Source organism: Aspergillus luchuensis, chromosome 4, assembly GCF_016861625.1.
Source record: "Aspergillus luchuensis IFO 4308 DNA, chromosome 4, nearly complete sequence".
NCBI lineage: Eukaryota > Fungi > Ascomycota > Eurotiomycetes > Eurotiales > Aspergillaceae > Aspergillus > Aspergillus luchuensis.
This window is the reverse complement of record NC_054852.1, coordinates 528,584-555,429: the sequence shown is the minus strand read 5'-3', so window position 1 is coordinate 555,429 and position 26,846 is coordinate 528,584. Positions and strand designations below refer to the sequence as shown.

Sequence of the window (26,846 nt, the reverse complement as noted above, 5' to 3'; positions counted from 1 at the left end):
GGCTGGCCCTTGATCTAACCATAAGGAGCAACCATTACCCCATTTGGTAATCCGGCACATTCTCCTATGCTTCGGTGCTTGAAGGCTTCTTGGGAGCTCCTTTAAAGTCCTAGCAAGATCGCGCCCAACAGATGACTATAGAGCGTAGCTAAGCACCTTACCAGCTTGATACGTGTATCATGGAGACATTGGGCTGCGAAAATAATGAGTACAATGGAAGTCAAGAGACACATCAGGATGCAGAGATCGATCAACTGGTTGCCAATTTTCTTAATCGCCAGACTACCAGTGAATCAGAGCGATTGGGTGGCATCATATTCAAGGAATTGTCAGTCATAGGCGCAGGAGTTGGGGTTTGTTTCCGACACATGAAGGTGACAAGAGATTCCATAACACTGACTTGAAACCAGCGCCAACAGATGTCCGATGTTCCCGAAACTCTACGACGTCTAAAATCGCTCGCCAACCCGGTGACCTGGTTTTCGCGAAAGGAAATTCCATCTCGGCCCATTCTGCAGCGTCTGACTGGGACAATCCGCGAAGGAGAAATGTTGATGATTCTGGGACGCCCGGGCAGTGGATGCACCACCGTGCTGAAAGCCTTGTCGAACATGAGGGACGAGTATCTGAGAATGGAGGGTGACGTCTGGTATGGCTCAATGGATGCCTCGACAGCGAGGCGAATTAGGCCCAACCAGGTGGCCTTCGTTGGTATGAGTTTCTCACACCCCAATTGAATCATGCACTAGCTAAGATGGCTATGCACGTTTACAGGGGAGGATGACATCCACTTTCCAACTTTATCTGTCAGCACCACGCTTAGGTTTGCTCTCAATGCCCGGCATTCAAACTCTGATCCGAATAGAGCCTCCAGGATTGAAGAAGACCTACAAAACCTTCTGCAGCTGATGGGTCTTGCTCATGCAGCTCAAGTCCGAATTGGAACGGACCATCTTCGTGGAGTCAGCGGCGGCCAGCGTCGTCGTGTCTCTCTCGCTGAGGCCCTCTGCACGCGTGCAAGGTAGATCATCTAGTACTTCTCACAACAGACAAGAAGCTGATCATGTCCCTTAGTCTGTTCTGCTTTGACAACCCTACTCGGGGGTTGGACTCATCAACTGCCATCCGCTTTCTCACTACCATGCGCAAATACACCACCCGCAGTCGATGCATGACTGCCATGTCTTTATATCAAGCTAGTGATGTTGCAGTATCAATGTTTGACAAGATCTTAGTTCTGAATGATGGCCACGTCGCCTACTATGGCCCGGCGTCATCAGCAAAAGCCTACTTTGAGTCCCTTGGGTTTTACTGCTCCCCAAGGATCTCGGTTTCCGACTTTTTGGCGTCTATGTCAGGGCCTCTGGCAGGTCGGCAAGTTCGGGAAGACCCCCAGCGGCCGGTTCCCGTTCAGCCCGGTGATTTTGAGGCCCGGTTCAGAGAAAGCAGCTTCTACCAGCAGACGGTGCGTGAGGCTGTTGAGCCACCTCAGTCAGCAACAAGTAAAGATTCTAGAGCATCAGAATACGCTCTGCCCTTGTACCGTCAGGTATATGAGTGTACGGTACGCCATTACCAGATCTTTTTGACTGATCGGGCTGCCTGGATTGCTGAGGCGGCCGGGACAATCATCCAAGCTCTGCTTCTAGGCACTCTGTTCCGGAATCAGAGAGCCGTGACAGAAGGGCTTTATACACGTGCATCGGCCCTCTTTTTCTGCGTTTTGATCATGGGGTTGCAGGCTTCTGCTGAATTTGGGAATACCTTTGTCCAACGCCCGATATTGGTCAAGCAGAAGGCGTTGCGATTCTACCGACCCGCGGCCTACGCACTCGGTCAGATCCTCGCCGACGTACCCTGGAAGTTGATCTTCATCTTGTACTCGCTTCCCATCTACTGGATGATTGGCTTCCAGCGTACGGCGGGGCCCTTTTTCACATGGCTGGTGTGCCTCTACATGGGCCTAATGGCACTGAGTGTTATGTTTCGAGCCATAGCTGTCTTCACAAATTCCATCACTCGGGCCATTCTCCCCGTTGGGCTCTTACTCAATGTGCTGATCATCTACACGGGGTTTTATATCACACCTCCAGGAATGAAGGTCTGGCTATCATGGATCCGCTACCTTGATGTAAGTTGAAACAGAAGGTCATCGTAAGACTTCCATACAGAATGTGCTAACCTCCTCAATACTTGTATAGCCCATGTACTATATCTTCGAGTCCATCGCCCTCAACGAGATTGGGAGCAATTTATATGCATGCAGCCTGCAGAACATCGTCCCTCGGGGGGCATCATACAATGAAACGAGTCTTCAGGCCTGTGCAGTGTCTGGGTCGGTAGCAGGCCAATTGAATCTTTCCGGAAGACTCTACCTGATGGTCGAGTATGGATTCAACTACTTCCACTTGTGGCGAAATGTTGCAATAAATGCAGCCTTCTTCATCTTCTTTTCAATTGTGGTAACGTAAGTTTCTTTTCCCGAGAATATTCATACTAAGCCATAATGACTCTAGTTATTGTTTAGAATTGGAATGGAGCGATTTCGTCATGCATCTGAGCAAATGGCAACGGTGTTTTACCGCAAGCTGCCATCATGGGCGAACGCCTCACCCACCCGTCCTACGGACATTGAGAAGCCACCGTATGTGACTGACTCCAAAGAACTCAGACCCATCTCCAACGATGAGATCCCTACTATCGGCTGTCTGGACAACACACAAAATGTGTTTGCTTGGCATGAACTGTCACTTGAACTTGACGATGGAAGGAAATTGCTTCACCAAATTTCAGGTAAGATGTAGTTCTCTGTCCTTATAAAGTATAAGTCTTACAAGGCTCTATGGTACAGGATGGCTTCAACCAGGAAAGATGACTGCGTTAATGGGGATGTCGGGGGCTGGCAAGGTAAGTCGTGCCGATTCTTTCATATATACCCCAAGCTGACAGACCTGCTATACGAGTAGACTACACTCCTTGATACTCTAGCTCAGCGTATCCAAATTGGCCGCATATCTGGTGGACTCTATCTGAATGGGCAGACACTTCCGGCGTCGATGGGGCGGCGTACAGGATTCGTTCACCAGAATGATATCCATCTAGCATCGTCCACAGTGCGCGAAGCACTCCAGCTGAGCGCATGCCTGCGCCGCTCAGAAGCGGTCGCCTTGGAAGAGAAGATGCATCACGTGGAGTTTCTCATCCGGCTTCTGGAAATAGAAGATATCGCCGAAGCAATTATCGGAGTACCAGGGGCAGGATTGAATCTCGAACAGCGCAAGCGGGTCAGCATCGGGGTTGAGTTAGCTGCAAAGCCAGACATTGTTCTTTTCCTTGATGAGCCCACGTCCGGGTTGGATGGCAATTCAGCACTCTCCATCGTGCAACTGATGCGCAGGCTATCCGATGCCGGGCAGACCATTCTCTGCACCATTCATCAACCCTCTGCGCAGATGATCCAACAGTTTGATAATTTGCTTCTGCTGATTCCAGGTGGGAAAACCATTTATTTCGGTCCGTTAGGGTCTCAGTGCCAGACTATAATCGATTACTTCTCTCGGTATACGCGATGCTGCCGGGAAACGGAAAATCCAGCGGACTACATTCTGGAAGTCAGCGGAGAGCCCGACGTAGACTGGTTCAAGGTATGATTCCTCATCCCCACCTCAACGAATTACCCTGCTTTTACGCAGTTCATTTCTCATCTCCCGAACATGATAGACTTGGCAGCAGTCGCCCGAGTATGTCTCCACCCAAAAGCAGCTTCAACACTTCCTTCAACCACGGGAAGGAAATACTTTGTTGTCGTCAGGCTCTGATCGAGCATATGCGGCCTCCTATCTCGAGCAGATTCGAGTGGTCACCCAACGGGCTTTCACGAACTACTGGCGCGACTCAGACTACGTGTTGGGCAAGATCCAGCTTAACATCTGGATGGGGCTGATGAACGGGCTCACATTTCTCCAGCTGTCCAACGATCTCACTGACTCCCGCGGACGCATGTTTTCTATCTTCGTCGGAGTGATCACCGGGCCCGTGCTCAGCCTCCAGATCGAACCTCGCTTCATCCTCCTGCGCGATCAATTCCTGGCGCGAGAGAATGAGTCACGTGTATACCACTGGAGCGTCTTTACCATCAGCGCGCTTCTCGTGGAGATCCCGTTCACGCTCTTGGGAGGACTTGTATACTGGGTTCTGTGGTACTACATGGTCGAATACTTCACCATCTCAACGCGCGCTGGTTATGCCTTTCTCATGTACGAGCTCTACTCATTGTTCGTCGCGAGTATCGCTCAATTAACGGCCGCATTATTTCCCACCGTGCTGGCCGCACAGGTGGCCACTGGATTCGTCTGGCTGGTGATAAATACTTTCAATGGACCTCTCTCACCCCCACCTCTGACACCTCGCGGATGGCGCTGGTTCTATAATATCTCCCCGTTGTTCTATTTCATTGAGGGGATCGGTACCAACGCCATGCATTCACTGCAGATTACCTGCCGTGACTCCGAACTGACCACATTCCATGTGCCCGTCGGGGAGACATGTGCCTCGTATGCAGCTGACTTCTTCGCTTCAGGGGATTCCACAGGTTACCTAGTAAACCCTGACGCAACTGAGGAGTGTCACTACTGTGCCTATGCGGATGGTGATCAATATGTAGGTTTTTATTCCCTCCATTCCTGTTCATTTCCGTTCGTCCACATAAGAACTGCTAACACGCCCTCTTGGAACTATAGGTCAAGCAATATGCCATGAGCTATTCACAACGGGGTAACAACGTCGGGATCTTCATTGGATTCATTCTTTTCAATTACACGATGGCCGTGTTGGCGACCTATTTGATCTTCATATTTAAATGGCGGAAACAACGGAAGACTTGATCGTTGACCATGCTGGAGTATGTGCTTGGTTTCCACGTTGAAGATTTTCTTGGGGTGAGGATTGGTTCGCAAGATAGAGTTGAGATCAGATATCTGAGCATAGGGAAGGGGATATCAAAACACGCCCAGTCCCTAGTGTGCTAGCTCATTCCTGTGGTGCAGTGGCCATTGCAAGTGATGATATCCAAACCACCATACAGGTCAGATATCGACCGTTATTTCTCTGCAATTTCTCTTTCTTTCATCTTGGGTTATTGTTCTCTCGAAAGGCACAAGTGGAAGAAATCATCCGCCTCTCGCAACCCTAGAATTCCTTTGGTTTAACATATCATCTTGCTTTATTACCATGCGACAGGCTTTGAAATAATCAGCGTCAGTATAATCGGTCACCGCGTCTTCAGGCAAGAATAAGAGCACCGTGGCGACCCAATGCGGAACATCTGACTCGAGTTCACCAAGGATCGCAATTAGTGCGGTGTAGGGACTAATACCGCGATTCAACTCCTTCGCGTCAACAGGTGCTCGCTGAAAACTGGTAACGTATTGCGCCACAGTAGTGTAGTGAAACCACCGCATATCAATGAGCTTGAACCACGTGGCCTTGCATAGGGCGTGGTCGTAGTGCGAGCCAAGATCTCGGATGACATTGTAGGCATCATCCGCGTATTTTTTAGCAAAGCGAGAGGCCCCCAACTTCGCTCTTATTTTGCGAGAGAGCTGGCGATTCATCCATCTTCGGACAGTGATTGACCAATGGCGCCAGAGTGCAAATGTGGCGTGAGTTTTGTCGGGGCGAGGTAGATCGCTTCGAAGAAGATGCTCCAAGCCGCGACACTTGAGCGTATGCCGAAATTCCCAGTCCCATATCCGCAAATCGAGCCGGCCTCTCAAGCGCTGCGATACGGCTGGGATCGGGCCCCACAAGGTCGTTGGCATGCAATCCGCTTGGGTGGCAGGTTGTATAGAGGCTTATTCTACGAGTTCCGGTATGTGCCGCAACAAATAGTATTCTCCCGGGGCCATGTCGACGGACTAGTATACAATCGAGAGATGTTTTAACTAATGTTTTGAGAATGATTAATTGTGGTTGGACACTGCGTTGAACGCGCCGGGGCGCGACCGACACTCTTCACGTGACCTCGCCTATGCGGGATCACAGCATGAAAATATTCATTCTTTTGGCATTGTTTTCACAATCCATTATTCTGACAGAAATTGTACATGCCCTATATCCGCTCCTCATAATGGATAGAAAAATTGCATCTTCTCATAGACCCATAATCGAAGGCTTTGGTGAATCACTTGCTTATCAATATCAGTATTGACAGGGAAAAGTCCAGATTACAATGTACTATGGTAGATCAAAGCTCCGTCCTTTCCAGCTCCGTTGAGGAGATTCCAACTGACACTTCCTCCACCCCAAAAGGGCGTATATCTGTCTCACATCTCGTGCCTGGTGCTGGAAGCTCCCCGGTTTGAAAATATGTGCGAATGTAACTGTCTGTACACACCGAACGCGAAGCGAAGGAGCAATGCTACAATGACGTCCGGTTAGAACACACGTGTCTGAATAAGATCGAAAGCATAGGTAGAGAAATTGTACTTACACCTTCAGCTTGCTGCTCTAATACGACAGACTGTTTGAACAGAGCGGACATGGCGTGGGCGCTGATACTATCGTTAATAAGCCGTAGATGAATGTACATAGACAGATAGGAGGGTGGCGAGAGACTTACTCGCCAAGCGGAGTCACTGGGTCCAGAGTATTGCTGACGAAGAGTATAGGTGTGGACGTATTCTCAGCCCCGGTAGGTCCTTCTTCAGGTTAGCACTTAGGCAGCAGCTAGGTGCAATGAGACTAGAACAAACCTTTGAAGTCCCCCGGTCCCCGACCATTCCACCTAGCACATGGCATCAAAAAGTCTGCAAACGTATCCCCCATCCAATGGCTGCTCTCAATGGAAGGCCGAAGATACTCATCCCAGTATTCCTCGCGTGTGGTGTTCAGTAGCTTCTGATTTAAGTCCAAGCATACGGTACCAGCAGTCACTTCAACGCGATACGAGTATTGACATGCTTCGCGACACGGAGCATGAGACTGACAATCTGGATCGAGGCAGTGAGTTGGCTGCATTTCCTCGCGTAGCATGCTTTTCCAGTCGGCCATGCTCGTTGTGTTTCGTTGTTCGAGATCTGCTAGGATGGTAGCGAGAGTGGGGAAAAGGTCGACCGGTGCGTACAAGGCGAGTTTTAGGAGACGTCTCACGTCAGAATAGGTGATTATATCTGGGCTTGGATGAGTGGTCCAAACGGGGGAAGCTTTCAGGTCAGACAATATATTCTTGAAACGCTGTTGGAGGTCGCTTATTGCGTTTTCATTGCCTTCTCCGTTGGCGGACGGGCTGGCAAAAGCACATCTCGGCTGGCCTGCCTGATGACAGTAGCGGAAGAAACTGTCTAGTATATGATCCGCGTCCCGGAATGATGTCGACAAATCACCGGAGTACCAGCTTACTGCATCTACTACCCCATCCAACACCATCCGGTGGACTTGGTTCGGAAAGAGAGTTGCATAAGTGACACCTAGCAGAGTTCCGTATGAGTAACCCCAGTATTGCAGCTTTGCGTCTGCGTGAGGGTCTGGCTGGAGCAGTTGAGCAATATAATGCAGATCGTGTGCCGTACTCCAGGTATTCATGTACGGACCAATATCCGCACCATCCTTATGGGGATCCGTGCACGATGTGGCTAGGGCTTGCATGCGGGCCCAGAGATGATCAGCTGCTTGGTCGAAGCTACCTACCAAGCCATGAGCTTGCACGGCCTCACTCCAGAGGTAAGTTGACAGCAGATCAGGAAAGCATGTCAAGGGAGGGAGAGTATTTCCCACGCCACGGGGGTCAAAGGAGACAATGTCGAAATAGCGAGAGTGCTGTGTATCATCGGAGCTGTTCACGATCCGCTGGATCTCTTTCCCTCGGTCAAGTATTTCCTGCACGCCGGACCCGCCAGGACCACCTGTATTTGTAGTGAGCAACCGTGGTGGGGACCAGAATGGTAGCGGTAGTGGCATTCTTGCCCGTACCTGGGTTCACGATTATAGAGCCACCGTAACGCTCGTCGGCAGGGTCTACCTGTGCAGGCAGTTTTATGACGGCCAAGGTGGCCGTTGTATTTTCAGTGGCACTGGCTGACCAGTCTAGAGGAACTTCAAGACGTGCACACTGATAGTCCTGGTAGCAGGGGACGAAGTTCAGGACTGAGCCTGGCGCAGTCTGGTAGAGCGGGTTAATACGTGAAAAATTTAATGGGGTGGAGGAGATCAGTACGCTACTCCAGGAGAAGTCCACAGCTTGCACCGCAGAAGGCATAATGTATTGGTGTCGCTGGAGAAGGGTGAGTTGAACAAGATAACATTGATGGTAAGACGACGAGATAGCCGTCGATATAAGTATTGGATGAAGTGAGCGACAGAGCGACTTAGCGTCAGCCCGTCGTGGCTGACATGCATGCAGATCGGGGCACCGCCGGCAACCGACACAGCCTCAGCTCGAGGCTAGAACGTGGTTACCTGGACTTGAACATAAGCATACAAAGTATCGTTAGTGCAAATCACATAAATGCGACACAATCTATCTATTAGGCAACAATCGAGCGAGGGCAGATTATTGGTAGGTTCCCATGTAATGCTCCTAACGGGGAGACAGTTTCAGAACGTGCACAGAAATAGTGTTCCTTCTCGACCACATACGCTTATAGATGCCAGCAGGATTCTATTTTAGTCAAATTATGCTTTTTGTCTTTTTTATTATTTTCTAATTCAATATTTTTGGGTGGATTTGTTCTTTCCCGTTTTTCTCTCCAATAATAGTTCTCCGCTGCTGGACTCCGGCTTTCGATCGCCATGGAAGAGAGCGATGTGGACACTGGAGCGACAATCATCGATCGGATCTGCATCCGAACCGGCTTAAAATGTACTTTCTTCGTATTTTATTTTGATAAAAATTCGGATGTTTTGAAGATCACGCAGATTACCACCTGCTGCAAGGTACTGTGATTAAGGACCTGTCGGACTAAACTGACACAAGACAAGGTATGCGAGTTCAAGCTACCTATATAATATTAATGCGACGGAGGTGATTAATTTTATCTTGCCAGTATGTAATTCACGATATAACGGTAGTCTCCATGGAAATTACGGCTTTTTCTAGAGAATAGCAGTGGAATATTGGGAATCGCGTACCATCTGAGTATGACGCAACGAGGGTGAGCACCGGCAGTGCTCCATGTGGTGGACACGTCTCCACGACCATGACGCATGAAGACCCTGATCTGTCCCTGATCCAGAAATCTGGTTTGTCGCACGAATATGTTAATTAACTGCGGGTCAGGGTCTTGCCGTCCAGACCCAATGGGTGAATCGCTTGTGTGGCCCTGGCGTTCCAGTGATCTGCACGGCTATGACGTCGGTGGGTGTTCTGGTTGTTATTTAACGATAGAGACAGCCATGTTACTCTTATTCCTGCACCAAAAGGTCTATCCCCACCACTTTGAGAATCAAAATGAGCAGGTCAAGCTTTGCCTGTCAGGCCTTGCTCCAGGCAGCTCTTCTTTCAGTTGTCTCCGCGATCCCAGCGCCCACAGCGTTCGTCAACAATGTCGCTCCGCCCGAGCCCGTCATCACACCTTCGCCAGTTCAGCATCACCCTTCAAGAGTTGCTGGTCGAAATATCTTGAGTGACGTCGATTCTGATATTAACAGCATCCTTTCTGGCCTGGGATCCGACCTACCCTCCTGGGTCGCATCGGGCGTGCCCAACTACTTCCAGGGTTTCCCCACTGGAGATGCAGTGGTGAGCTCCTTGGGCTTGAACAGCGCTGAGTTGGCAGCCTTGCCCACCAATGTGTTGAATATCGACCCATATGCCAACTGGACCAACTCGGGCTGGAACGTTCGTTTTCACGGAAATGTCTACAAGCAGCCCAACACCTCCATCTCCGATCTGAATGATTTGGCTGATGTATTCCTCGGCAATACAAGCATATCCGACCTTTCTGAATTCGAGCAGAAACAAGCCCGGAATCTAACAGCCGAAATATTAGTCGTCCAGCAACCTGACGTCGCTGTAAACACGATCCACCTAGAGCCCGCACCGAATCAGGGATCAAGCGGACAGCCAGGAGGCGGTGGATCCTCTAATACCACTGGCGGCACCCAAGACCTCACTCTGCCCTACAACACCACGGTCGAAGGTGACTTTGACACCTTCGTTCCAATCTCCAGTAACGGCTTGACAGCAGGTAATGAAACGTCGGCGATACAACGACTTAACGTTCACGTGGAGGGCGCAACGATTGGAAACAGCACAGCCTATCTTGTGCCTCCAACCGGGCTCACTGTCGTTTCGGACATCGATGACATCCTACGAGTCACCAAAATCTATGAGCCCGAGCAAGGATTACTCAACTCGTTCGCACGTCCCTTCCGGCCATGGGAGAATATGCCGGACATCTATCGCAATTGGTCGATTAGTCTCCCCAACCTGCACTTTCACTACCTAGTCAGTCTACCAAATGTCCCTTATTGTATTGTTGCTGCGTACTCACCACCACACTACAGACGACGACTCCCGAACAAGTCACCCGAAACTACATGCAGTTCATCTATGACAACTACCCCGGCGGGTCTTTCGACACCCGTCCCCTCAACTTTAGCGACGTCTCCGCCACCCTGTCCATCCGCAAATTTCTGCTGAAAAAGGTGTTTGAGACATTTCCGCAGCGCAAGTTTATCCTCATCGCCGACACCAGCAACAGCGACGTCATGCGTGACTACCCAGAAATGGCGACCGACTTTCCAGGCCAAGTGCAATGTATCTTTCTTCGGAACACTAGCGCCACTGACTCCGGAGACAAATTCCCATACGATACGTCTGGGTTTGAGAAGCTCAACCAGTCGAACTACATGTTCTTCTTGCATCCTGATGACTTGACAAATCTAGACATTGCGAATGGCCAGTGCTACAACACATCCATTCCGCAGAACCTAACGTTTAGTTATCAGGGTTTGCCATTGGGGCTGGGCGACGAACCCACTGCTGTCAATGGGTCTGCCAATCATACTGCTGAGTCGGCGGCCAGTTTGTCGATGATGGGTGGGTCTGATAGGCAGGGCTTAGTCTTTCTTATTGTCCTGGCTACGGTCTCTTTCATGCTCTTGTAGATCTTCATTACGATGTATGAATAATTACGAATTTATGACTTGATTCTCTTTCCAAAAATCACGTACAGCGGAGGCTCATTCTCTATGTGGGGACTATCACCAGAGTAAACTATCGTAGAATCATCTGCTACTGGATCTTTTGTGTTTGTTTTATTAGAGATCACTCAAGGTTGCGGCTACTTTTATGTGTCACCCCTAAAATCTACCACGTCCATGACTGGCTGGAGCACGCTTCGGCTGAACTCCGGCGCTTATCTACCCCGCGGCTCACCACGCCCTCGTCGTCACTTGTCTGGAAGGTTCAACAATCAACTTCTGTCCATCTATCGTGGTCATTATCAAAACAAGGTAATCACAATAGACTCTTTCGAGGCTACTCAAATTTCTCCACAGCTATCCGATACATCCGCGAAACCATGTCTCTCCAGCTTTCCAACCTGTTCGGCGTTAAGGACAAGGTACGTATGAACCCAATCATGCTAGTAACCTTGTCTAATAGAGACATAGATCGTCGTAATCACCGGCGGAGGCACCGGACTCGGCAAAGGCAAGCTAGAATCAAAAATTCCGGAGTCTAAGTTCTAACTTTGAGTCCATTGCAGCGATCGCGGAGGGCTTTTCTACCAATGGTGCCAAAGTCTACATCACGGGACGTCGTGTTGAAGTCCTTGAGAAGGCCGCGGAAGAACTACGTGGAAGGGCGACACTCGGTGGACAAGTTATACCGTTAGTCGCTTCCCTGGTCTACAATCACCATTGAGGCTAGAATGAAAACTGATGACACATCTCTATAGAATCAAGGGCGATGTGAGCACAAAAGACGGCTGTGCCCAGCTTGTTGAACAAATCAAGCAGAAGGAGAACCATGTACGCAGATGATGGATTGGATGAGGTCAGAAGGATGTGCTAACTAGTGTGTCACAGGTTGATGTGCTTATTAGTAATGCTGGTCTGCCTGGGAAGACGGACTATCCTCCTTGGAACCCAAATGATCGTATGGCCACCTTTCCCATGTGTTTGGTGGCTGCTTGTTTGCTCATGGATGAATAGCCGACGCTGTTGAAAAGGGGCTGTGGGAAAGTGTCGACGAGTAAGTTGCCGCATTCTTCACTTCGATGAGGTGCGATGCTGATAAAATCAAGCGAATCCTTTACCACAACCAATAATGGTGTGTATTTCTGCCTATATAATATCAGAAATAGCTAATGGGTGATGGGGACAGTCAATATCAGTGGAGTCTATTTCACCACTGTGGGATTTCTCCCGCTGCTGCGGAAGTCTTCGGACCCCAGCGTGATTGTGATTGCTTCATTGGCCGGAGTTGCCAACCAGAGGTGAGTTATGCTATTGACATGGCCTATGGAAAGCTAGTGCTGGAAACTAATATATCAATAGGACCGTGGGAACCGTGACTTATGGTGCTTCGAAAGTAAGTGCCTCCATGACTAACAGTACATCAGGGTCAGATTGCTAACAATCATTCTAGGCTGCAGGTACGCTTAATCGCCGGTCATTCGTTCCTTCTACGCTAGCTAACTCTGTCTCAAAGCTCTTCACGTATCGAAGCTCCTGGCTGGTAGATTTTCTCCGTATGTGTCTATTCTCTGCTTATCCATTGCTGCAACAGACTTGGAACTATGATAGTCTTGATTCCAAATACTCTTCCTAACAACGACATTAGTATGAAAGTCCGCGTTAACTGCATCTGCCCCGGAATTTTCCCCAGCGAGATGACGTTCGCTGATACCACTGGCAACGCGGAAAACCTCAATCCCGTCTCAGAAGGTGCTGCTAAGCGGGCTCCTGCTGGTACGTGACTTGCCCAACACCTTGCATTATGCAGCTCTAATAAAACAGGGCGCCCTGGATATCCCGAAGAGATTGTCGGACCGTGTCTGATGCTGAGTTCCAAAGCCGGGGGCTACATGACCGGAGGCTACCTCTTGGTTGATGGTGGTAGAGCGATGGTATGTATTCCGGCTTCAAATCTAGACACAGGCAGAATGCTAATCCTAGCCAAAAGAGCGCATCCATCAACGATGGAATCCACATGCCAGAGGACACTTACGTGTGGTAAATTCCCATGTGCCCAAGACCTCAACTACAGCTACCACCCAACCCGAACTCTAACATAGAGATAAGATAGCGATCACTTACAAGAGCCATGATGAAATGGTTAGCTATCTCTACTTCAACCTGGTAGTCAAACAAATATATCTCTATCATTATCAGATCCCAATTATCGCCCCTCCGTAACAGTCCTCAACTCACTCAACATTCCCGCCCTGAAAACCCCCACATCCGTAATCACCGAAATCATATCAAATCCCTGTTCCGCGCGCACCCGAGAGTCCTTGCCATCCGTACAAAAGATAGCGGCCTTCTTCCCTGCTGCATGCGCAGCCTTCAAAATCCGCTGAATAGCCGCTTCATGCTCCTCCCCGCCCCTCGTAACACCCAACTGCAACGCCAAATCGAAGGGTCCAATGAACAGGACATCAATGCCTTCCACAGCAGCGATCTTCTCTACATTCTCAAGACCAGCCTTCGACTCAATCTGCACAACCACAATAGTGCCTGTTTGCGAGCCCTCGTCGTACTCTTCACCAGGCGCGACGCCGGGGAATGCGTGCGGTGCGAACATGGGGCCGTAGCCTCGTGTGCCAAGGGGTGGGTACTTGGTCCATTGGACGATTTTGGCGGCTTCAACCTATTTCAAATCGTTAAAAGGCATTCCCTCTGACTTGATCCAGAATCTATTAGGGAATATGGATACGCACTTCCGAATGGCACATGGGAGTCATGATTCCGTGAGCACCGGCGTCCAGCGCCCGTTTGATCATCCATTCCTCTGCGCAGGGAACCCGAACGATCGGGCTTACGTCTTCGGATCCAATGGCGTTGAAAAGCTATTATCGGTTATTCGAAGCACTACATTGGATAAATGGCAGCCTTACTAACCTCATAGTAATGGCGGTCAGAGATTAATCCGTGCTCGGCGTCTACTAGGACCCAGCTGAATCGGCCTGGGCTGGGGGGCTGGCCGTGCAGGATGGTCTTGGCGACAGCGGCGCTAGGGAGGCTGCATTCATCGAATTGAGGTTAGTTCATCTTGGTAGGAAGTGCTAAGAGTACTGTTTGTGGATGAACATACGTGAGCCAGAAACCAAGGGCCGTGGAAGAGCCCCGGAGGGTGGAGGTGATGGCGGTTTCGAAGGGCATAGTGGTGATGATCCTGGGTGGATTGTTAGTATATAATTCTGCTGGGAGTGCTCCAGGCTACAGCATGAATACGTACCTCGACTATGACTTATTCGGTGTATATTTAAGCTGCGACCAGTATGAAAGGAAGTTGAAGTTCATTTAAAATGAAATCGGTTGTCCGTTTAATAGCTCGGTGTTCTCTGCCCCGCCGGTTAAAGTCCTCGGCTAACCGATCGCATCAACTCCGACCGCAACGGGGTAGTTGACCCCGAAGCATGCATTAATTGTCTTGAAACAACAACAACAACAACGGTGACCATATAAGCTGCGTGTAATGTCCTTGGGTATATTCAAACTCCTCTATAACTTGTAAACTGTGCATTGATCTTATCTAGGGTATTCAACGTCGTTAAAATGATTTGCCGAGATAACCATAAATGACAAGTCGCATACGTCAGAAAAGAATAAGCTATTGAACCGGCACTGAAAGGGTCTAGTCTGAGGCTCAATAACTCATCGATGTCATTTGCGAGCTAAATTTGTATTATGACCAGGCATCTATGCAGGTGAGTCATGGTGGCCCGTGACGGTTGTAAGAAAACGGGTGCCTGGTGCAGGATCATCTGATATCGTATCAAACGAGGCTAAAAGTATCTTTCTTTTCAAACTTATCAATCTAATATCTGTTCACAAAGATTGTCCTTGATTCTGAGCAAACCCGCCCCACTCTTGACATCACCACGTGTATAAAGACCTGCTAGGACCTTAAACCCGGCTTATCACCGCACTTTATCGCGCACTTTTTACCCCAAAGACCGGTATATCCGTTGCTGGTAATGATCAACATGTTGTTCGCGTCTTCCATCATTCCATAATATCACCACCATACCACCTATATATGCCATCCACCTCTGCCCCAATTCATCCTCAATAATCATCACATCGAAACAACAATCAAAATGGCGACAATTCTCTACAATCAACTCTTCGTCACCCCCTCTCTCCCACCCTCTCCCTTGCCCTTCCACAACCGCACCGTCATCATAACCGGCGCCAACACCGGTCTCGGCCTAGCAGCAGCCCATCACATCGCCTCCGGCCCCATAGGCAAACTCATCCTCGCCGTCCGCAACCTCTCCGCCGGTGAATCTGCCCGTGCCGAGATCCTCAATGCCCATCCCACCTGCGACCCTCAAACCATCGAAGTCTGGCCCCTAGATCTGGCCTCCTACGACTCCATCCGCGCCTTTGCTACGCGCGCAACGACTACGCTCGACCGTCTTGATGTCCTTCTCTGCAACGCAGGTCTCGCGACGTTTCAGTATTCCAAGGCAGAAGGTCATGAGCGCACGATCACGGTCAATGTAATTTCGACGTTTCTGTTAGCGGTGCTACTGGTACCGAAGTTGAGGGAGACGAGGAGGCTATGTCAACAGACGGGGGAAGAAGGACACACTCCTGTGTTGTCGATAGTGGCGAGCGAGGTCCATGCATTCACGAGATTTCCCGAGAGGAATGCGCCCGCAGAGAAAGGGGTGAGTGTATTTGAGGCGCTGGATGAGCCGGATCGGTACTATGGGACGATGGCAGAGCGGTACCGCACGTCGAAGTTATTGGATGTGTTGTTGACGAGGGAGTTGGCGGATCGCATTGGGGATGACGATATCGTGGTGAATTGTCTGAATCCGGGACTTTGTCAGTCGCAGTTATCCAGGGAGATGGATAATGTGGTCGTTAGGATTGTGTTGCGGTTGTTGGGGAGGACGTTGGAGGTAGGGAGCAGGACGTTGGTGGCGGCTGCGGCGGCGGGGAGGGAAAGTCATGGACAGTATATGTCGAATGGAGTGGTGTGTCCGCGGGAATTATCGTCGTTTGTGACGAGTGAGGAGGGGAAGAGGACGCAGAAAAGGGTGTGGGACGAGTTGAGTGATATGTTGGAGGAGATTCAGCCGGGAATTATGCGGGGAGTGGTGTAGTTTTGTGTGTATGATTCGAACCGGATTTTTTGTATTTGTATACTTATAGTGACCGACTCCACTTAATGTTAATTTAATAATGACCGTTTTGCTCATCTGACATCTTGATGCGTGGGTTCGCGCATAAGAACAACTATGTGGTTTGGCAGCCGGATAGTACCACTCATGGTTTCGAGTGAGGTGTAATTATAATATGCGATGTGTATAAATCAGAGAAGCGCAACCATGCAAACAAGGAAGGCGCAGTAAGAAATACATTCAAGGTCACATACACACATCAACAGCTCGTAATGGGGAGCGGGATTTAAAAAAAAAAAATACAAAAAAGAAATGACCTACGCAGGATTCGAACCTGCAATCTCTTGATCCGTAGTCAAGCGCCTTACCATTGGGCCAGCAGGCCTTGTTGATGAAAGTCTTTTTCTTATTGCTATATAAACTAAGATAAAGCCTTCAGAATTGCTGCAATGACCTTGGGTATGTCCTGTTTGTCAAAGTGGTTCGCCGACGTAGCAGGTGTCTGGTAACCTCAAAAATATTCCTGACCGGTGTAGAGGAGACCCAAATACTCCTATGCCAACTTGACGACGAGAAGATGATAGGTATAGATGTGTTGGTTTCCTGTACACTGGGTTGGATGATTATATATATATAATGACGGGTTGCATTACGTTTAGTCCCACCTAAATGGTATGGGAGTCATCCGGGTTCCCAATAGTAGATAGTCCATACCACAACACCTCTAGAACGGCATTGAAGTAATAAGCAGATAAATTTGTTTTAAATGACAAGGTGTATGAAGTGAAACTTGTCAATCATGGATATCGCTTTAGATACAACAGGTTGAAGCCATGTCGAAAAGAGGTTCCATTCATTCCTATTTGCATCCGTCGATTGAGCATTTGCCCCTGCAGAATAGTCCTGTCTGCTATGTTGCAAAGCCAATTGAAAGCAGGTTCTGGACGCACATGAGTAAGTTCGTGTTTTCTGAGTAAGATCAGGACAAAAGTATTCATCGGTGATGTGTTTAGGCACAGCAGTATGGGGTGCTAGCAGAAGCACCAGAGGTCTCGGAGCAAGAGTACTCGCCGTCGCCGCACTCTTCATTGCAAAGGCTAAGGGTGGCGTAGCAGTTAAGGGCAGCAGCCTAGCTGATAAGGCCGAGGGCCAGAAGAATGGTGGAGAACTGAAACTGCATCTTCAGGGCTGGAATTCAATAATTAAACCGGGATTGACTTGTTTAGGATGTTGTCATAGTTGATTGCATTGAAAAGAAAAGGAGACAAAGGGGAGAGCAGTTGAGCCTTTATATAGGTTTTCTGGTATCCAAATCTTGTGCTACCACAGCAGTATACTCATTGTAATAGCCCAGTATTTGTGGTGACCACGCTATGCTCAGAGGCAAGCGAGCTCCAGTCCACATAGATGAAGACGAAAGACACCTTCTGATTACGAAGCGCCCCGCGCTTGAATACAAGCCTCTGAAGGGTCGTTTACTGAGTGAGTATTGTCTTACTCCAAGTACCCGGCCGTTATAATGCCAGGTCAGTCCGGGACCCGCTTTGCTTCACATATGCCTGTATAGTGGACTGGAGGTGGTTAGGACGCTAATTGATAAAGATGCCACTATCGACCACAGGAATGGACCGGATGAGACCTTTGCATTATGCCTGCAAGGATGGTCATAAAGAAGTGGCCAAGATCCTAAAAGCTGATCTTGACGCAGAATCCGCGACTGGACATATGCCACTATGTCATTTCAGCATCAATAATGAACTGGAAACAGCCAAGAAGCTGAGTGCCGAAGGTGAAGATATCGATCTTCAGTCAGAGAATGAATATATACCATTACACTAAGCTTGCTTGGGCCATCTCTGTGGCACTGATGCTGATCGAGAACAATGTCGATGTAAGTTCCACCGATGAAGATGGGCGGAATGCTTTGAATTCTGTCTCCATGAAGTCCGATGATAGTATACTAAACTATCTCCTTTCACTCACCGAGGGTGAGAAGATTGACTTTAATCGGCAAAGCACTACTGGAGTAGCTATCGACAGGCATGGACAAACATTGTGCCAACGCCTTCCTGAGCGATGTTAGTGTTGACATTCTCTAAAAAGGCGAGCGGCAATTGCGTTCACACGATAGATATGATAGCCTATCTTCTGATGTTACTTTTGGAAGTTGCTAGTGGATTTAACACATGGTTAGCACGGAGCGCTGTATGTTTCCTGACCAGACCCGCGAACTTATTGACGAGTGCAAATAGAGAACAGTATGGCGTTCTTACTATACTTCTCATTCATAAATAAATCTTCCGAAACAGAATACAAAGTGCTAAGTGATTTCCCGTGAGCAATCACACAAGGACCATATTCCTCTACCGCAATCCAGCGAAGCAGCTTTGTTCCATCCCAGACGCCTGCGTAGTCTGCCCTAACATTGACGAACATACACACGAATACTATGTATGTATTTAGCCTAGAAATAAGCCTGCAAGTGGGGAAAAAGAGGACTATCAAACACTAAAACAGGAGAATGATAAATGTATTTTGGGCAAAAAGTACATATGAATATCAACCGACAAAAAAGGAATGACAAGGATGGGATTCGAACCCACGCTCTTTCGAATTGGTGATTGGATAGTTAAACCTAAAACCAACGCCATAACCACTCGGCCACCTTGCCGTTCTTGAGTATAGAACGGCACTTATAGAATTATGACCGCAAAATTTTATTTTTGACGACAAAAATCGAGCTGATTTTGGGCTTCATCTATGGGAAAAGCGGCATTGCGGAGGGTTAAAAGGCTGGAAAAGTATGTAAATAGTGGAGCACGGCACAGGGTATCAGCGTTAATGCTAGTATTCACTGGTAATCAAACTACGGAACCGTGGGTCTAGCCATGAGAACTGCTCGGTTCTTAATTCACTGGAGAGTTGGGTGCTGCGCGGTTATTTAGGTACCCTCTCTCCAGGATACTGTGAGGGGAACTGTTTGAGGTGAGGCGGGTCTTTGTTGGCCTCTGCTATATCCTGGTCAAGTAGAGTAAGCCATAGTTAGATACGTAGAACCTCTTTAGCCCTGGCTAGATAAGGTAGGTCATGTCCTGTGGTTGTATTTGGCATAGTATGCTAAATCTCGGTAATCTCGGAAGGGGCTTATTGTACTCTATTTCTAATTCTATCTCCATCCCTTCCCTTCCCATCAAGGGATGAGAGGGGCTGGCTGACTGGCTGTTGGCGAGTCAGTCGGATGGAGGGATACGTGGCCTTGAATCAGGCACTTGAATTTTAAGTTGGTAGTAATGAGTAGTCAGTATCTCTTGAGGTATCTCTTGCTTACTGCTGCACTCTGCAGCATGTCATATCTAAGTTTTCATCCAATCTGTCGGTGCAATCTGGCGTGTCAGACATCTCGCACATACATACGTCAAGCCAAGCAATGATGATTTGGATTGGTTACGTGTTCTTGATGCCGGAGGATTGTTATGCAGATGATAAAGACAAAAGGGTGCAGGTCATCTTGCATAAGAGTTGGTGGCGGCCGACCGTGTGATTGATGCAAAGGATTATCTATGAGCTTGGGCGGTCAAGGGCCGAGGATGAATCTTTCTATTCCAGGGCTATGGTCCTAGGTAATGGGCGAGAATTGTGGTAACGCTGTTAGTTAGCTAGCAACCTACTGCGGCGTAAGGTTTGTTGTGGTGATGGGATTGTTGGTGGTGGTTGGTAACGGGAAGTAGATGGTCGGTCGGGAAACTCATTACTTAAGAGCTACAAAGTACACGTTGCTATTACTATAGTAGCATTCCTTGAGTGGTTCGGACGCTGAAGTCACCTGGATAGCATATACCTCTGTAGTAGGATTTGAGTTTACGGAATATTGTATCTTCATGATTCTCTATCAGCTCAGGGGAGGGAATTAAATGTCAATAATATGAAGTGAGTACCATAACCATTGGCCCGTCAGTTTATGACGTGGCCCGAATCCCAAAACATAGCATTAGATCAATCTATCATTATCTATCCTTTAACATCCCTTTTTGTAAAAAACCGCACCCGCATGACACATGTAACCCAAGAAAAAAGTTCAAATATCGCTTGCAGTCCCAAACATTCCCTAATCATAGAAAAATTCAACACCGGCAAGGAGATTAATTACACCGCTTCCTTTTCGAAGCGACTAATTAATGTACTTGGGAAGCGTCTTCAAGATGCCGTCCCGAGCAATGTCCTCCATAGCATTGGTGATCTCCTGCATGAAGCGCTTGTCGTTACGCAGATCGTCACCGAACAGACTCGTGATGCTCAGCAGCTCGGAGGGCTTAGTACCACCAGCACGGGCCTTGGCCTGGAGCTCCTCACGCATAGGGTCCTCGACGGCGAAGGTGTTACCCTTGTCATCAACACCATTGATGTAGCGGAACCAAGCAGCAGCGACGAAGGCCAGACGGCGGAGGGGGCCGTTCACCCAGATAGCCTCGGCAATCGAGGGCATGATGAACTGGGGGATCTTGCCGGATGCGTTGAGACAGATACGGGGCAGCTGGTCCATGATGGTGGGGTTGGAGAAACGTTCCATGAGGGTCTTGCAGTACTCATCGATGTTGACACCGGGAATCTCAGGCAAGGACGGTTTGACCTCTTCCTGCATCATCTGCCAGACGAACTTGTTGAAATCCGGGTTTTCCAAGACCTCGTGGACGTAGCTGAAGCCTGCCATCTGACCAGGGTATCCAATGGCGGAGTGACTGCCGTTCAGAAGACGGAGCTTGTGCTTCTCGAACTCTTCGACCGCGTGCACGTCCTTGACCACTTGGACGCCGACCTTCTCGAAGGGCGGACGGCCGTCGGAGAACTGATCTTCAATGACCCACTGCATGAACGGTTCGGTGACGACAGGCCAAGAGTCCTCAATACCCATGGTGTTCGCGAGAGACTCCTTATCGGCGGGAGACGTCTGAGGAGTAATACGGTCGACCATAGCGTTAGGGAAAGCACCTTTATCAGTAATCCATTGAGCGACTTCGGGGTTGCGGAGCCGGGCGAAAGACTCGAGCATGTGACGGGTGATGGAACCATTCTTCTGCATGTTATCGCAGGACATGACGGTGAAGGGCATGAGACCTTGTTGGTGACGGCGGGCGAGGGCAGCGTAGAGGAAACCGAAGGTAGTACGGGGGGCCTTTTCGTTGGCCGGGTCCAAGTCGAATTGAATGTCCGGGTGCTCACTCTGGAGCTCGTGGGTGTTCTCGTTGTAGTAGTAACCGCTCTCAGTGATGGTGAGAGACACGATGCGGGTATCCGGGTGCGCCATCTTAGCAATGACGGCTTCGCGATCATCAGGAGCAAAGAGGTAAGAATTGATGCTGCCAATGACATTGGCAAAGCTGCCCTTGGCCGAACGTTCAATGACGGTGTAGAGGTTGTCCTGGGAGCCCAGGGCATCACGCATAGCGGAATCGAAGGGCTGAAGACCAACACCGCAGATAGCGTAGTCTGTCACGCCATGGTTCTGCATCAGCTGGTCAACGTAGACCGCCAGGTGCGCGCGATGGAAACCGCCCACGCCGACATGGACAATTCCTTCCTTGAGGGCAGGACCGCGCCGGTAAGTCGGGACCTTAACGCGGCCGGCACCTGCCGCCACGATTTGCGACAAATTCGCGGTGTTAAGCTTGAGGGGACCCATTGTGTATGGGAGGATGAAGGAGAAAGGAGAGGAGGAGAGGAAGAAGGAGGAGAAGAGGGTAGAAAAAGGGGAGGGAGAGCAAGGGAAGTTATTTCAAAGCTGGCCGGGGAATGAGAAACAAAATGTTGAAGGAGAGCTTCTGGAGCTTCGCAGGGTCACCGCCGGTTTTGACCGCCGATCGCTCTGATCGCCGCCGAGTCTGCCGGGAATAGTATTACATCATGCGGTGGCGTTGTAAACTTCCAATAGCCCTCGAATAGATGGATTATGGACCGGTAGCCTTGCTTTTTCGGACCGGTGCTGTCCAAGCAAGCCGCGGACTGGATCCATGGTGGATCGGGGGGGTGTGGCCCCAGGTGGATGGAGCACAAAGAAGGAGGGAGGATTCGACGAGCAATTGGCTCCATTCCGACCCATTGGAAGATGAACCGCGGTGGCGGGAAAACCGGTGAAGCTCCAGAATAATAAAAATTCAAAAGGTCGGTGCGTGGGGGAGGAGAAGACACAGTAGCAACATTGAACAACAATACGCAGTAGATATAACCATAATGCAGGTGAGCCAAAGCAGATTAACCAGATCAACTCTTTCGGTCGCGCCGCACACGCGGGCTGCCGGCATCACCGGACACGCTCTCGGACGAACCTTAATCCCTGCACATTTTTTAATACAATTAAAGCAAGTCCACTTGTACAAAGTAGATAGCTCTGGATAGCTACGGAGTACAGTGAGTATTACTGTATGTAGGACCAAGTGAATAAGGGCTATAAAGCAGAACAATTCTAGACCATCAGGTGATCATCGGTCGGCAGCCGCGGGATGCTCCAGGATTTCTCAGCCCCTGACCAGTCCAAAATCAATCCCGACCAAGATGCATAACGTACTTTGTCCGGGGTCAGCTTTTAGTGCGGGTGGCCATCAGAGATTTTTTCTTTTTTCCTTAGGTCTTGGGAGATTTTCTGATACTTCATATCTCACCTGCCCCTTTTGATACCGAACATGTGCCACCTGACTGCATCACCTGACCCCCTTTAATTGCCCCGACCCTCCATGATCTGGCTGATCGGGCTGTTCTGGCTTATTTTGCTTGTTCTGGCCCCTCGAGGACCTGGTCGGTGTTTCAATGGCTCCCGGTGAGCTTGGAGATATTCCTCTCCTTCTCTGAGGTGTACAAAGTACAAGGACTGCGGTGGACATGAGCCAAGATATCCAGCTCAACGTCTTCCCTACAGTAAATCTTGGTCCCATTCATAATCAATTACTGAGAAAGCGATTAATTACGAAGCTCCTGTTAAACCAGGCATTATCAGGCATCAAAAGGCATCACCAGGCATCCAACCTTATTAAAACTCCGAAATTCAATTAAAGAGGATGTCAGGTGACTGACTATCCCTACATGATTATTAATAGAAAAAACTCTGATTCCTTTGCCCACCTGCTTAAAACAGTAGATGACAAGAAAAGCTATGGAGTAGACAGATACCCCTAAACAGTATCGGCCGACTTCAACCCCGCGGAGTTTCCCCTAACCCCGTCGGAGCTGTAAGCCCACATCCAAGGGGAAAGTCATTGCGGAAAACGTGGGGTGTCCACGATAGTCCCAACTCTGGTTCTTATCATAGAGATCTTCGAGACCCACCACCACAACAAACACACACACACACACAAACCGAAGTGGAAACAACATTATTATCAATCACAATTGACAACTGAAGAACTTCGCTGATCACTTCAGACCAATCACATATTTCAGCAGATGACAAGTAGCTTGTCTGTGGTCATGAGCGGATTCAATTAGTGCTTATTGACGGTTGCTTATAGTGTTTGTCGGCATCTCAAGGTCCTCAACCGATTAGTCTTACGGCAATTCATCTTTACTGTTGACTAGCATCATACACTTGTCCTGCAGAAGGATCACAAGACTACGAGTCTGTCTACTAGTGTTCTTTCATCCTACATCATATGGATATGGTTCTCAATTGATATTCCTAATTCCACTTCTATAGTAGCGGAAAATCCGTACTTAAGTGCAAAGGATTTGTAAATCACCGACCTTCGCTTTCACTGTGGCAATGACCAGCAATGACAAGGCCACTATGTCACAATGCTGTCCCTTTGAACATGTCTATAAAGACCGTTAGTACTCCGTACTTTGGAGTTGTATCAGTGGGCCCCAGCATTCTGCCAGTCCACCAATATCGCAAAAAATTCCTACTTTGGCACAGTGCGAAACAGAGCGCTAGCGTTATCAGCGGATCTCTAAATTCTGCCAGCCCACCACTTCTGTGATCGCAAAATATTCCTTCTTCGTCCTTTGTACCCCGCAGGGGCTGCGCGGGGCGCAGTGGATCCTGTGTTATCCCCTTCTTGCTTTGATCATCTCGTTGATAGAATTTTTTCAAGTACAAAGAGTTAACTGATAGAGGTGGTCGATAATAGGTCAAGTGCGCGATTTTGATGGGGTACAAAAGGGGCAGAAAGCTGCAGGCGGTGGGATTGCCGATCAATGAGATACGCGGAGGCAAGATTCGGCCCGTATAAGTATCCATCCTTTACAAAAGACACCTCCACACCCCGGCATCCGCTTACGCCACTTTTTGCCACACTTCGCCTCACAGGGCAGCAGGAAGACTTTTCTGAGAGATTCTAGAGAAGCATGGTGTATATGAAATCATCATGATATCTACTCAATCTTTCCATAACATTCGAGAAGACTTCTTCCCCCCGACCTCCTTTTCGCAGCCTCAGGCACATCAAAGATGTCTTAGACATCACGTGGTGCTGAACGTTAAAGCCTCAGGCCCCAAACATACAGAGGTCATCATATGAAGCTCGTGTTTGCTCGTGTTTGGTGAAGCAGAGCGAAGGGTGCTGCTGTATAATCTCTTCAAATCAGAACTTAGTGCCTAGTAGTCAGCTTGTATATCTGTACGCCGATACCCTAAAGACTACCTGAACGACAATACCTCAGGCATGCATAGACAGCCAATGGGATAGTTAGATAGTCTACTCAATGCCAAAAACCACACTTCCCATGAGAGATGAGCCTAGCTGTTATTCATTTGTTTATTGTCAAGTCCTAACATATTCATTCAAATGATCCGCACTCGTGTGATACGAATGATGTCCCCCTCTGTTCCTGTTGTGAGAATATATTTTCCTGGACAGGTACTATTCAGGCTCTACCACTATACACAAAGCATAATTAGTATGTGTAGACTTGAAAGAACTAAGGAGTCCAATCACGTTTTGTCGTACTGACAAAGAACAGACATGCAGAGATGGTTAGTAGTTGAGTTGGAATAGAGCATGTACCAATTAGTGGTACTGAATATATATATATGCAGTATATTATTTCCACTCTGACATTGTTACTATATAGTATGACACCAAACATATCATACCGAGAAAAAGCTTTCGCGAATATTGAAAGATGCTTGGCTATAACAGGTTGTATCTCAGTGTTGTTTTAACTATAGCTCATAAGGCGAATTTTGTCTGCAACTAAAGAAGTGCGTCTTTTCGATGATGTAATAGCCACTGCTAGATTATCATTACTACTGCCGAATTGTAAGTACTTATTGAAGTATCTTAGATAACAGCTATTACATTACACACAAGAAACTGAGGCGACGTCCATGCATTACGAATGCTCTCTAAGATGTGATCTCACTCAATACAAGTTCCAAGAAACAAAGATTACTAAAAGCACATATAATTGAGACTAAACTAAAGTGACAATTCCTCATGGAAAATCGCACTATAAACTACTCTAAAGCAATCTTTATCTAAACAAACAATGGAGTCCAATCAACACCGGCACAGCCCAACAAGACACTTTTCTCGGGAAAGAGCAAAATCTGGAGTTGAGCTTGCTTCATATTATTCCTGAGTCAAGTATGTCAGTCACTGAGACTGAAACCGTATATCAGACGAGGGACGTGAGCCCGCTTAGTCGCTGTAGCCGGAGCCAGAGCCAGAGCCGTCACCGATGGCGACACACTGTACAGAAACAGCATTGTTAGTCATAAACCGTCACCTTAGAGACAGAGAAGAACGAGATTTATGGAATGTAAAGGGTAATCAGAGGCAAACGTACCTGAGCACCCTCACCAGGGCAGCAAGCAATGACATTCTCGCAGACCGGTCCATCAGGGGTATCCTTGACGAGGGCTGTTCCATGCATCCATGATTGTCAGTAATTCATCTTTCGAGGTTACGGGTTCAAATTTGATGTAGAGAATCAGTCATACCCAGAATACCAAGCTCATCAATGAGGCTGACCGGAGCGCAAGCGGTTCCCTGACCATTGACCAGACTGCCAATAACACCCCACTCGAGCAGGTTGGTAAGGAAGCCATCAGACTTGTCGACGTTGGTTGGGTTGCAGCAAGACACGTTGCCAATGTCGCACTTGCCCTCAGTCTGTTTCTTGATGGCCTGGGAATCAGCGACAGCGCCAGCAGAAACGCCGGTGGCCACCGCGAGGGCGAAGGCAAGAACTTTGGTGAGAGTGAACTGCATTTTGGCTTGGTGATTGAAGAAATCGGTATTGAAAGAGAACTGTGAGGAAGGCTTGATGTGATGGCTAGGAGTGATGGATGATTGATGGATGGATGAGAGACTTACTTGACCGGGATACTGGGACCCTTTTATAACCGTTGACAGAGGTCTCTGGATCACAATTGCGAGGAGGAGAGGTCGATCCAACAATGCAACGTTCCTGAAGCCTGGTCTGTTCTCGTTCTCTTCTTCCAGGGAGAACCTAGACCTCCATTCCAAACCTCCTTCGGTTGGAATAGATTCATCTGCTCCCTTCGGCTCTGGTGGAGATATGTTACAAGGGGTCCTCGTTGCTGTGTGCAAA

At 48.7% G+C, this 26,846-nt stretch overlaps 9 protein-coding genes and 2 non-coding genes across 11 annotated transcripts; 4 read left to right on the top strand and 7 right to left on the bottom strand.

The window, feature by feature from the left end:
• Positions 1 to 179: 179 nt before the first annotated feature.
• Positions 180 to 4,883, top strand: AKAW2_40216A (uncharacterized protein; the record flags this gene model as incomplete). Its single annotated transcript, XM_041688524.1, has 10 exons — positions 180 to 353; positions 411 to 711; positions 775 to 1,021; positions 1,075 to 2,131; positions 2,202 to 2,467; positions 2,528 to 2,793; positions 2,852 to 2,907; positions 2,967 to 3,644; positions 3,721 to 4,659; positions 4,740 to 4,883. The coding sequence occupies 10 exons, from the start codon at positions 180 to 182 to the stop codon at positions 4,881 to 4,883; spliced, it is 4,128 nt and encodes a 1,375-aa protein (XP_041542300.1).
• Positions 4,884 to 5,168: 285 nt separating this feature from the next.
• On the bottom strand, positions 5,169 to 5,819 carry AKAW2_40217S (uncharacterized protein; the record flags this gene model as incomplete). Its single annotated transcript, XM_041688522.1, has 1 exon — positions 5,169 to 5,819. The coding sequence occupies one exon, from the start codon at positions 5,817 to 5,819 to the stop codon at positions 5,169 to 5,171; it is 651 nt and encodes a 216-aa protein (XP_041542299.1).
• A 425-nt stretch (positions 5,820 to 6,244) lies between these two features.
• AKAW2_40215S (alpha/beta hydrolase) lies at positions 6,245 to 7,956 on the bottom strand (the record flags this gene model as incomplete). Its single annotated transcript, XM_041688521.1, has 4 exons — positions 6,245 to 6,418; positions 6,491 to 6,551; positions 6,620 to 6,698; positions 6,753 to 7,956. The coding sequence occupies 4 exons, from the start codon at positions 7,954 to 7,956 to the stop codon at positions 6,245 to 6,247; spliced, it is 1,518 nt and encodes a 505-aa protein (XP_041542298.1).
• A 1,489-nt stretch (positions 7,957 to 9,445) lies between these two features.
• On the top strand, positions 9,446 to 11,106 carry AKAW2_40214A (phosphatidate phosphatase App1 family protein; the record flags this gene model as incomplete). Its single annotated transcript, XM_041688520.1, has 2 exons — positions 9,446 to 10,444; positions 10,504 to 11,106. 2 exons carry the CDS (start codon positions 9,446 to 9,448, stop codon positions 11,104 to 11,106), a joined length of 1,602 nt encoding a protein of 533 aa, XP_041542297.1.
• A 416-nt stretch (positions 11,107 to 11,522) lies between these two features.
• AKAW2_40213A (SDR family NAD(P)-dependent oxidoreductase) lies at positions 11,523 to 13,183 on the top strand (the record flags this gene model as incomplete). The annotated part of the gene is made up of 14 exons (XM_041688519.1): positions 11,523 to 11,564; positions 11,614 to 11,653; positions 11,709 to 11,832; positions 11,901 to 11,973; positions 12,031 to 12,100; positions 12,157 to 12,196; positions 12,249 to 12,274; positions 12,329 to 12,440; positions 12,502 to 12,535; positions 12,593 to 12,599; positions 12,656 to 12,695; positions 12,788 to 12,915; positions 12,964 to 13,073; positions 13,130 to 13,183. The coding sequence occupies 14 exons, from the start codon at positions 11,523 to 11,525 to the stop codon at positions 13,181 to 13,183; spliced, it is 900 nt and encodes a 299-aa protein (XP_041542296.1).
• Positions 13,184 to 13,345: 162 nt separating this feature from the next.
• Positions 13,346 to 14,328, bottom strand: AKAW2_40212S (HpcH/HpaI aldolase family protein; the record flags this gene model as incomplete). Its single annotated transcript, XM_041688518.1, has 4 exons — positions 13,346 to 13,816; positions 13,887 to 14,015; positions 14,068 to 14,188; positions 14,261 to 14,328. 4 exons carry the CDS (start codon positions 14,326 to 14,328, stop codon positions 13,346 to 13,348), a joined length of 789 nt encoding a protein of 262 aa, XP_041542295.1.
• Positions 14,329 to 15,269: 941 nt separating this feature from the next.
• Positions 15,270 to 16,286, top strand: AKAW2_40211A (uncharacterized protein; the record flags this gene model as incomplete). Its single annotated transcript, XM_041688517.1, has 1 exon — positions 15,270 to 16,286. One exon carries the CDS (start codon positions 15,270 to 15,272, stop codon positions 16,284 to 16,286), a length of 1,017 nt encoding a protein of 338 aa, XP_041542294.1.
• A 331-nt stretch (positions 16,287 to 16,617) lies between these two features.
• On the bottom strand, positions 16,618 to 16,689 carry AKAW2_t40006S. The gene has a single exon. It is a non-coding gene; the product is annotated as a tRNA-Arg (tRNA).
• Positions 16,690 to 18,882: 2,193 nt separating this feature from the next.
• AKAW2_t40005S lies at positions 18,883 to 18,975 on the bottom strand. Its single transcript has one exon. It is a non-coding gene; the product is annotated as a tRNA-Leu (tRNA).
• A 1,497-nt stretch (positions 18,976 to 20,472) lies between these two features.
• Positions 20,473 to 21,981, bottom strand: AKAW2_40210S (mannitol dehydrogenase family protein; the record flags this gene model as incomplete). The annotated part of the gene is made up of 1 exon (XM_041688516.1): positions 20,473 to 21,981. One exon carries the CDS (start codon positions 21,979 to 21,981, stop codon positions 20,473 to 20,475), a length of 1,509 nt encoding a protein of 502 aa, XP_041542293.1.
• A 3,949-nt stretch (positions 21,982 to 25,930) lies between these two features.
• Positions 25,931 to 26,503, bottom strand: AKAW2_40209S (hydrophobin family protein; the record flags this gene model as incomplete). Its single annotated transcript, XM_041688515.1, has 3 exons — positions 25,931 to 25,981; positions 26,079 to 26,152; positions 26,233 to 26,503. The coding sequence occupies 3 exons, from the start codon at positions 26,501 to 26,503 to the stop codon at positions 25,931 to 25,933; spliced, it is 396 nt and encodes a 131-aa protein (XP_041542292.1).
• Between the last annotated feature and the right edge of the window lie 343 nt (positions 26,504 to 26,846).